The sequence below is a fragment of the Ictidomys tridecemlineatus genome, chromosome 14 (genome assembly GCF_052094955.1).
Source record: "Ictidomys tridecemlineatus isolate mIctTri1 chromosome 14, mIctTri1.hap1, whole genome shotgun sequence".
NCBI classification, from domain to species: domain Eukaryota; kingdom Metazoa; phylum Chordata; class Mammalia; order Rodentia; family Sciuridae; genus Ictidomys; species Ictidomys tridecemlineatus.
In genome coordinates this window covers 56,351,364-56,362,493 of record NC_135490.1, presented here as the reverse complement: position 1 = coordinate 56,362,493, position 11,130 = coordinate 56,351,364, and the positions used below count along the sequence as shown (strand labels likewise).

Below are 11,130 nucleotides of genomic sequence, written 5' to 3'. Positions count from 1 at the left end.
ATCAAATCATGATATATGACCCACATTTGTGTTAAAGGCATTTAAATTTATAAATGAGTTAATTCAGCTGTGAAACCATCTGGTCCTGGACCTTTTTTTTTCTTCAGAGTAACCAATAAAATTTTGTTTACAGGTCGAAGGCAGGCGAGACGCAGGCTGGAGTCGCCTGCGGGGCCGGGCGCGCACGGGGCCCTCGCTGTTGGCCGGGACGCGGGGGAGCCCTGCGCACGGCGGGGCGCGAGGGGGAGCGGCTGGGCGGCCAATGCGAAACTGGCTGATGCTGCTGTGCCCGTGCGTGCTCGGGGCCGCGCTGCACCTCTGGCTGCGGCTGCGCTCCGCGCCGCCCGCCCGCGCCCCCGGGGCCGGCGCGGCCGATTCCCAGGCCTTCTTTCCTCAGTGGAAGTCCAGTCACTATGATGTGGTGGTGGGTGTGTTGTCAGCTCGCAGTAACCGTGAGCTCCGGGATGCTATAAGAAACACCTGGCTGAAGCACTTGCTGCGTCACCCAGCCCTGAGTCAGCGGGTGCTTGTGAAATTCATCATAGGTGCTCGGGGCTGTGACGTGCCTGTGGAGGACCGAGAAGACCCCTATTCCTGCAGACTGCTCAATATCTCCAACCCAGTTTTGAATCAGGAAATCGAGGCATTCAGCCTTTCTGAGGAGGGTTCATCTGGGCTCTCCGAGGCCAGGGTCGTCAGCGTGAGCTTCCGAGTGCTCCATCCGATTGTCATTACCAGCCTGGGAGTGTTCTATGAAGCCAGTGATGAGGGTTTCCAGAGAAATATCACCGTCAAGCTCTACCAGGCGGAACAGGAGGAGGCCCTCTTCACTGCGCGCTTCAGTCCTCCGAGCTGTGGCGTGCAGGTGAACAAGCTGTGGTACAAGCCCGTGGAGCAGTTCATCTTACCCGAGAGCTTTGAAGGGACCGTGGTGTGGGAGAGTCAAGACCTCCACGGGCTCGTGTCGGGAAACCTGCACAGGGTGACCGTGCATGACGGTGGCGGAGTCCTCCGGATCATTACTGCTGGGGAGGGCGCACTGCCTCATGAATTCATGGAAGGTGTGGAAGGAGTTGCAGGTGGCTTCATTTACACCATTCAGGAAGGTGATGCTCTCTTGCATAGCCTTCACTCTCGGCCTCAGAGACTCGCTGATCACATGAGGAGCCTCCATGAGGAAGATGCCTTACTTTCAGAGGAGAGCAGTGTTCATGGTGACATTGTTTTTGTGGATGTTGTAGACACCGAAATGTTCCTGCAAAATTATTGAACTTCTATAGATGGACTGTGGAAACCACCAGCTTCAGTTTGTTGCTGAAGACAGATGATGACTGTTACATAGACTTAGAATCTGTGTTTAAAAGAATTTCCCAAAAGAGTCTGGATGGGCCTAATGTTTGGTGGGGAAATTTCAGATTGAATTGGGCAGTGGACAGAACTGGAAAGTGGCAAGAACTGGAGTACCCCAGCCCAGCTTACCCTGCATTCGCATGTGGGTCAGGATATGTGATCTCCAGGGACATTGTCAACTGGCTGGCAAGCAACTTGGGGAGATTAAAGACCTATCAGGGTGAAGATGTAAGCATGGGTATTTGGATGGCAGCCATAGGACCTAGAAGATACCAGGACAGCCTGTGGCTGTGTGAGAAGACCTGTGAGACAGGAATGCTGTCTTCCCCTCAGTACTCCCCTCAGGAGCTGACAGAGCTGTGGGAACTAAAGGGAGTGTGTGGTGACCCTTGTCAGTGTGCAACAAGGTGACAAGAGATTCATACGGGCTGCGTGAAGACCAGGGCAGGTGAATGATAATCTCCATGTAAGTCTGAGAAGAGCAGCCATGGTTGGCAGTAGATGGCTTGATTAGACAACACATGCCAAAAAACTCACAAATACTGTGTGCTTACTTACATGAGCAGTGACCATAGTTTTGGGTTTCTGGAAATAATGTCAGATTTTGTGGCTCTTGAACCTTGGAAAGGACCTGATATAATTCTCAGTCGTGAACCTGGCTTAAATATGTTCATTTACTTAGACTAATATCCATGGTTTTTTGTTAATGCTTTTTTTTTTCATTTAAGATAAATCCTGAAAATCAGTTTAGTACTCCTGTTAAAACACATTTTTATGAATAAATCTCTTTGGGGTTTTGTGCCATAGGGAGGATTTTGCTTTCATCATTGCCCCCTGGGTAAGTCCGTCAGAGCTGGGAACCTGCGAATACTATGCTCAGTTTAGGTATAACTATAGAGAAAAGCCTGTGATTGCCTTGTTAAGGACTCTCAAGATAGTATATCTGAGAAGAAAAAGTCTAATACTCAAATTCCAATAAATATGTGCTCCCTGCTCAGAACTGGACCATGTCAGACAGTTTAAAGGATGTGCCTCCCTGAATTTAAGGGACACTTCCCCACGTGACCAAATCATGTCGGTAATCTTTTAAAATAGTATCAGTAGAGAATTTCATTAAAACTAGTCTATGACAGACATTAGCTATATTCAGATGTTATTAGACTAGTTAGTTTCTATTTAATAATAGTGAGGAGCTATAAAAATACATATGAAGTAAGATCAGAAGATCATGAGTAGTCAAAGCCTTTATTACTGCTATTATATACAAGCCTACAAATGGTCTCTTCCTGGTGAAAAGTACATCCTCTGTTATACTTTGGGCAAGCTGTAAAACCTCATTTGGCAGTAGAACTATTCCAGCAAATCATTTCTTCCCAGCGAACCCCAGTCACGATGAACAGTCTAGTCACTAAATTTTTAAAGCTGGTTGTTACCATCTCACTAGTAGACAATCTCCATTTTCCACAGAATAAAACTGTAATGACTGAAGGTCATTTCCTAGTTCAATTTCTCTGCCCGGCATCTAAAATTAGAACAAAGGTAGGGGGTAAGACAGATCTGACAAAACATGACCTCCATGCCACAGGTTACTCAAAGTCTAATAAATATGTGCTCCCTGCTCAGAACTGGACCATGTCAGACAGTTTAATCATGTCTTACTGTGGAGAATTGAGCTTGACTGCCTCTTGGGGGTGGCTTACCTTGGGACTTTCATAGGACAGCAAAAGTTCTGACACAGGAACTTTGAGAAGACGTGACAGTAATGCCTTCACCTTTTGAATGGTCATGGAACCTATCAAAGAAAAGGAAGATGTCTCAAAGGACAGCTACCTGTAAAACCAGGTCACATAATGAGACCAAGCTGCAATGATAGCTGTCCCCCTGTTGGTTATCAGTTCATCCAGGAAAATAAGTAGAGGTAGATTTGTGTCTTTCTACCACTTGAGTTATTTGGGAAACTCATGGGAGTGAAGCCAGTGTATGACCCAGGTGCCCCTAACAGTTTCCGTGCCGTTTCAGTAGGTATTATTCCTTAATCTGATAATCTAATTTCTGGTTTCTCAGCTCAGAGGAAAAGACAGGTGAAATAATGGTTTTCTTTGTAAATCTTTGTAATTACTTCTTCTGAGTTACTTACTGAAAGAAGCTTGGAGTGGGCTCAGGTGCCCTGAGGAGGTGGCTCAGCCTCCTCTGGGAAGGGAGGGTATAAACTGAGATGGACAAGTTCCAGCATACCTATCCTGTGATTATCAAAAATGTGTCTCATGTTACACAAGCAACCACTAGGCCTGGAATGTAATTTAACTGAGCAAATGCTTTGGTGTGTTCAGAACATGGTATGAACTTCTTTCCAAAGATGGGTTGTGGTAAATAGTGGAGATTTAATTATGAAAACCAGTTTCTTTGAAGCTTTAGCTGGAGTTACAGCAATAGTGTGGTGTTCCCACAAATATCACGACATAGTCAAATGAGTGGAGATTTAATTATGAAAACCAGTTTCTTTGAAGCTTTAGCTGGAGTTACAGCAATAGTGTGGTGTTCCCACAAATATCACGACATAGTCAAATGAGTGGAGATTTAATTATGAAAACCAGTTTCTTTGAAGCTTTAGCTGGAGTTACAGCAATAGTGTGGTGTTCCCACAAATATCACGACATAGTCAAATGAGTATTTTTCTATCAATCATTTTTGTAAAAGCTGTGTTTTTATGCAACTTGTGATAATAAATGTGATCTTTATTTTAGAATAAAAAAAAATTTGTTTACAAAAAACCATGAGCCTCCTCATATTTTTATTTTTAATTTTTCAGAGTGAATGAGAATGATCTTTACACATTTGTTTGCACTTCCCAAATATGCTGCAATGGGCATATTTCCCATTTAAAACAAAACAACACCCAAAGTTGATTGCTTCCCAAGAAGGAAAGATTCATGCTGATGTCAGTCAGGAGAAGTCACAAAATGTCTCTCCTCCCTGGTCCCCAGGCATACTGGGGAGCTGGAGTGCAGCTCGCTGCCTGGATTCCTTCCCCAGTACTGAACAAAACAAACAACATGGCCAAATGATAAGAAATGCCTTACAAAGCATTTAACAAATGGCATCCACAGAAACTTTTAGAAATTACAGTTGTTAGCTCTAGAAGTAGAAAAACCTTGCTGTTAGGTCTCAACATCTAAAAAAAAGGACAAGCTGACCACAGAGACCATGGTTATCTTGCCCTGCTGTGGGATGGGCAAGGTGCACTAGTAAGAGCAATCCCAGCCCGTTGACCCAAAGACTATGACCTGGGGTGCCCCAAGGCCTGCAACAGACTTCTCTTGGCTCCCACTATAATAAAGTGCAAAATCTGGGTGACAGGTGAAGACCCCCCAGACCAGATCCTCCTTCAGCAGCTGCTCCCACAGGCAGACTGTCAGTGTCCCAGTGTCCCAGAAGTCAGAGATGCAGCCCTGGAGGTGAGGAAAGAGCTGCTATAAATTTTTCTGAACCTTGTAAAGGTACCCTTGAATGAGAACTTGGAGTACAGCATGGCCAAGTGGCACTGTGTGTCAATAAAGCCCTGCTTCAGCCTGGGCTCCCCAGGTCCCTGTGTCAGGGAGCTAGATGCCTGTCTGCCACAGGGATGAGGTAGAGTATCCGCTCAGAATGTCCTTTTCTCCTTCACTTCTTCTAGGGAGCTTCTGCACTCCTGGAGGGAATGGGAATTCTGGGTCTCTGGAGGTGCTCTGGGAGCTCACTGAGGAGCTGGGGGATAATCACTTAGGAGGCTGTGGCTGCTTGTCCCAGCCTGGGCTGTGTCCTGGCTGCTGCCCACAGAGAGGTGGCCAGGAGTCTTGGGCTACTGGCCCTGTAGCTGGTGTAGTCACACCAAGGACTTCTGTACAAATGAGGGGTACATGTTGTAGTCAGTACAGAGAGAAGAAGGCTCTGAAACTGCTGAGTACTTCAGGGAGACAGGCTCCTCCTGAGAGAGTCTGACCCTGGAGACTCGTCCACGTCACACCAGTGGCCTCCTCATGGAGGGTGTTCCATCACCACCTTCCTATCTGAATGCTTTTGGATTTCTCAACCCGTTTTTGAATGTTGGAGCCATCCAAAAATTCTAGCAGGGGAGAGGGCTTGTCAATGACTGTCCTTTGGTCACCAAGTGACTCCTAAGGAGGTTCCTCCTGAGGGTCCACAATCACTCTGGTGTCACAGAAGCTGCTCCCGTCAGGCTGTTCCTCCTGGGCTCTGACCTCTGGGGGCAAGTCTTTCTCTTTCTGAGAAGTGACCTTGATGCTCAGGGCTGGTCCTTCCATATGGTTAGGACACACTTCTGGGCTGGGCTTCACCCTAGGGGTGGCAGCTTCTTTCCTTCTGGGCACTGGATTTCCCTGGGATGTCCTGTAGAGCCTTCAGGGAGATCACCTTGGAGGCCTGGTCCCAAGCCTATTCCAGCTGCTTTTCTGGGCTTTGTTTGGTCCTTCCATCCCATCCTTCTGACCTTCAGCTTCAGCTGCAAATTCAAAGTTCATGGAGTTAGGAGAACTATCTTTGGAATCAACCTTAAGGCTGCATGCTTCTTTCTCTAGAAAAGCCATTTCTTCTAGGGAGGCATTCCAGGGCACATAAACAATCCCTTGGACAAAAGAAGGCCCAATGCTCCTAATTAGGCAGCCTTTGGAAGTGGCCCTGCCCACACCTGGACCATAGGAAGAAGAGGAAGGAGAGGCGAGGGAGGATAGGAGCAGAGATAGAAGAGGAGGAGAAGGATTTCAGCAGTGGGATGAGTTCCTGGATAACCGCATCGACATCCTCATGACCTTTCAGGTGCCTGGGGCTGCTGCCCCCTCAGGAACGTGATGCAGGGCTGTGAGCTGGCAGCTGGAGAGTGCCAAGTCCCTGGGCTCTGCAGGCAGCTGAGCTTGTTGGGACAACCTCCTGCAGTGGTACTTGACCTTGAACTGCTTAGATGCCAGAGGCATCTTTCCCTCTTTCCACTGCCCATCCACCACAGTTCTCAAGGTTTCAGAGATGCCATGGCACTTTGGAGAAGTCCCAATGATTGGAGACTGACTATAGGCTTTGGTTTGACTCCCAAACCCACAACTGTATTCCGTGATCACCCAGACTTCTGTTTGCACTCCTCTATTTCAGGGAACTCAAATCACTCCAGGGACTGCTAAATACTTACCATTAGGTTGCAATACAAAGGCCTTCACAGTGCCCTGGATTGCTAGACCACAATTACTGTCCTCTTGCCCTGCTTGTTCTTCTTCTTGTTGGCTCTGGGCTTTCCTGCAAGACACGGGAGTTGGCCAGTGTTCACCAACTCCTCACCTACTCTGTACTTGGTGTCCTTGTTCTGCTTGTATATTTCCTGCTTATCCATTATATTCTCCTTTTCTCTGTGTTTTGACTGGTGAATCACAGCAACATTGGGAGACAGAGTGAATTCCACTTTCCTGAGGTTGAATTCAGACTTTGGTCGGTTCTGTTCTTGGAGAAATTTCCACTGATCCAAGGTGATTTCTCCAGTAGCTGTTTCCACCAAGCGCTCTTCGGGCTCTCCTGCTTTGCTACAGGAGTCTCCTTGGAGCTCTCCTTGAGTGGCTCTCAAGTTTGTGCCATCAGGCCCAAGAGCTATTGTTTCCCTGCCCAGGGACACACTCCCATTGTCAGTTTCAAGCTCACTCTTCTGGACATAAAAGAGGACATAGGCACGCTGACTCAGGACACAAGTAATGTCACAGGCCACTACCTTAGCATCGTCCATTTTGTACCACTGGCCATTGCCAGCTTTTATATAACAATAGTAGTGTCCGCTGTGACAACTCACCCTGGCATGGACCAGCACAGCATAGAGGGCGTACACCAGTGGGCCTCTGCCCTGCTGAGACATGTATGGCTGCATGTCAAGACACTCAGGGTAGTGCACGTGCTTAGCAATTTTTTCCCCTGTGAGATCCGAGAACCGTTTCAATACCAGCATAAGAACCTTTGGTGCCCTCTGCAGGGTCAGGGTCTTGCAGGCTGGCCTCTTCTTCTGACAAACACCACACTGGTAGGCGTTCTCCCCTTCCAGCCACTCAGGCTTCACCAAGTGCTCCAGTGCATGCTGCACACTGGGAGCTGCCGTGATGTCTAGCATAATGTCCAGGTAGGGGTCAAAAGTGTCTGAAACGCCACAGCAGTGGAGACACTTGATTTGAGATCTCCAGCACCCTCCAAATATCTGGAGCATGAGGGTAGGGTCCTTGGAGTGAGCACCTGGCTGCTTGTGCCCACGCACACATGCTTTCTGCATGGCATGGAGAGTAAAGAGCAGAAATTCATGGGCATCTTCTTGCCGGGAAGTGTGGAAGCCGTCAACCAAAGCAGGCAGGGGCTGAATGACATGCCCAGGGTGGCCGAGAGCCCGTGTCACGTGGGCTTGCATCACACACAGCATGCAGACCCTGTGACGAGGACAGTGTTGGCAGTGCTCCTGGGACAGCATGTAGTTGGCCAGGGGAGGTGTGTATGTCAGGCACTGCAGGGCTGCATTCACATAGCAAGTGTTTCCCATGTTCTGCAGCCCAGCACCAGCTGCCGACGGTCTCTGCCAGTTCAGACAAACTTTCCTTCTAGGAGCCAGCAGTGGCCCCACAGGAGCTGAATTCTTCTTTAAGTGTGCATCAGGGCAAGGTGACAACGATGACTCTGCAGGTAGAGAAGGACCCAAATAGACTTTAGCATCAGCTGCATTGGATAAACATTCAGGTTTTATACAGTCATCAAACTGAGACTCACCTCCACAGTGGAGTGAAGCTGCCTCCATGTCTCCAGGAGCAGTAAGCACCAGGTTTCCCTGCTGAATCTCCAGAGGAGAGAGCTTCTCCTTCGGAGTAGGCCTTCAAATGACAGCCTGGTCCATGTTTTCAGTCTTTTATGGCTCAGCCTCCTGACCACACCCACTAACTTCCTGCCAGATCCACCAATCACCTGCAAGCACTTAATTAGATTAGGGATTTAGGTGTGGTCAGTTCACTTCCTGGAGAGACTGGTTGACTCTTTTCCCTGTTTGTGGATCTCAGGAGTTTGTTTTTTGTTTTTTGTTTTTTTGTTTGTTTGTTTGTTTTCATTTGAGAGAGAGACAGAGAGAGAGAGAGAGAATTTTTAATTTTTTTTTCATTTTTTGGTGGACACAGCATCTTTTTTTTATTTTTATGTGGTGCTGGGCATGGAACCCAGCACCAGGCACATGCCAGGCAAGCGCTTTTACTGCTCTAGCCACATCCCCAGCCCAAGAAGTATTTTTATAACCACATTTCATAAGCATTTTGAGGTGTGCACATATTCATAGTGGTAATACCTCAATTAAAAGGTTTTTACTTATTAAAATATATATGTATTTTTAAACTTTTAAACCACTTTTCTGAGAAAAAGATACATTTCATTTCCTTCTCAATAAACCAAGTCATGCTGGACGTGTCCTGACACATTTCCATGATGGTTTTGAATTCAAAAGGACGTCCTTTAGGAATATGTCTGCTTGTCTTTGGCAGAAATATCAAGGAGGCAGGGAATAAGATTTTTATTATGTTCAAGATAGTGTTCCTTCCAGTTCTCATGTATCTTATGTACAGACTTCTCCACCCAAATGCCAGTACTCATATTGGGTCATAAATAGTTTAAATAGATTAATGATCTAACGTCTTCATTCTCTCATCCCTTACCTCTGTTGAATCTCATTCCTCAGTGGAATGATCTGGAACATAGTTTGAAATGTATTTGTCTACCTCTGTTGGCTTATAAAATGGACAGCCTTCTGTGTGTGCAGCTTGTGGAGGGCTCTGAAGGAAAACATGGAACACACCTCTCCACCCAGGATGGAGACTAAGTGGGGAGTCAAAATCTAGAAGCCAGAGACGATTTCCAAATGACAGATTGCAAAATCATTTCTCAGGTATACCACCAATGGTTTATTCATCTCTATATTTGAGTCTTTAACAAAACTTCTAGAAAATTAGGTACACGTGAGGAGTCTACCACCCAGTTTTCAAAATCATCATTTTCAAGTCACAAATTGTTGATTCCAGACTCTAGAGAGGAAGAGAAAGAACTGGACTTTTAAAGGCAAAACTGAAATCATATCATTCATCTCACAATAATGTGTTTCTTACAAACACTTGAACCACTCAAATGTATTTCTTTTAACAAATGCATATTTAAGTGTAGAGGCATAAAAATCATCCTTCAGACCACAGTAACCCAAATTCATGGAAACTCAATATTATATTGCATTTCTTATCCACTAAATGCCTGAGAATTATTTGAGTGTTGTTTTTGTAAACATGTATATAAGCAGTATTGATATACCTAGCCTAGTTATCTCATTTGATCAGAAGGCAGCTTGTCACAAGTTATGAAGGATTCATTTCTGGTTTTTTGTGAAAATATCAGGATGTCTGTATGGCCTGGCCATTAGTTGATGTTGTAAAGCTGATTGGAATGCCTGCCCATGCCCTGAACTCACCCAGGTCCGGTTTTCCCTGACCATATAACAACCCTTTCCTAAACCTAGTGATGCCTCATAAATTCTGGCCTTTCCTGGCCGGATAATGACCCTCTCTGAGTCTCTAAGATCTCCATAATTTCTGATGCCGAAGCCAGCAAAAATGTAAACTTGTGTTATGCTCTTCAGAGTGTTGTTATCTGTAACCCCCCTTTGTGTAACTTTTTGGGCTATAAAACTGGGCCACAAAGAAGCCTCGGGGCTGTCCTTGGCTCCCATGATTTTGAGGGGCAAGGCAGCCCGGCCGGGCGAAATAATAAGCTTGCTTTAATTTGACTTTAATTGGAGTCAGTGGTCTTTTCTTGCATCGTGGTCTAACATTTTGGAGTTCCCCAGCGAGATCAAACTGCAGGACCAGACTACAATATCAGGCTGCTGGAAATTCTGAAGTGGGACCTTCGCTCCTGGGCTCCAGGCTGGAGAGCCACTGTAGGGGGTGTGCACCTTGAGATGTTCCAAGGCCCCAGGGTGAGCCTTTGGTCCTTGGAGAGCTGGAGTGAACTCCTGCACTAAAACAATTATCAAGCATCTGGTAGAGGAGGCCTCCATAGGTAAGTGGCGCCTTTATAACATCTGATATTGGGTTAAGGGAGATCTCTTCTGAGGACAGAGAGGTGGCCTGTTGAGGTTCACATATATTCCTGTCTGGACAGTAAGGAGAAATCGTTCTGTCTTCTGTTCTGTTCTGTAGGGAATTCCTCTGGAAGGGTAGAGAGCAGGCACTCCTACTCTGGAGCTTTAGCAAGACATTGCATTGCTCCTCTGTTTTTCTGTTTCGGTGCAGGGTTTGTGTTTCCTTGTGTTTTGGTCTGTGTTCTATATGTTTTTTCTGTCTTTTGTTGTGTGACTTCTGTGGTGAAACTTAAGGAAAGTGGACGTCAAAATGGGTAATAAAGCAAGTAAGCCTGATAGCCCTTTGAACTGTGTTTTAAGGAATTTTGATAAACTTCACCCCTCTTTTGTTAAGCAGAGCTATGATAATCCCATCACCAAGAATCACCTCCAAGCTTTTTTTGAGCCACTTTGGAGTTTGCTGGCCCCCTGAGGGCACCTTTGATCCCCAGGTGGCATGGGCTGTAACTAATGCCACTCTTGACAACCCTGGCCACCCAGATCAAATAGGATATATCCTACCCTGGGCAGAAGCAACAACTAATCCACCCCCTTGGATGAAGGTTTGTATGGTCCAGAATGGACAGGGAGGGCAGACCCTGATTGTGACCAAAAAAACTTCCCAGGAG

The 11,130-nt window shown here is 46.4% G+C and overlaps 1 protein-coding gene and 2 pseudogenes across 1 annotated transcript; 1 reads left to right on the top strand and 2 right to left on the bottom strand.

The window, feature by feature from the left end:
• Positions 1-232: 232 nt before the first annotated feature.
• On the top strand, positions 233-4,106 carry LOC144370436 (UDP-GalNAc:beta-1,3-N-acetylgalactosaminyltransferase 2 pseudogene; annotated as a pseudogene).
• A 402-nt stretch (positions 4,107-4,508) lies between these two features.
• On the bottom strand, positions 4,509-6,317 carry LOC144370543 (3'-5' RNA nuclease TATDN2 pseudogene; annotated as a pseudogene).
• Positions 6,318-6,568: 251 nt separating this feature from the next.
• LOC144370542 (ubiquitin carboxyl-terminal hydrolase 17-like protein 6) lies at positions 6,569-8,152 on the bottom strand. The gene has a single exon (XM_078031340.1). It carries the CDS (start codon positions 8,150-8,152, stop codon positions 6,569-6,571), a length of 1,584 nt encoding a protein of 527 aa, XP_077887466.1.
• Positions 8,153-11,130: the final 2,978 nt, after the last annotated feature.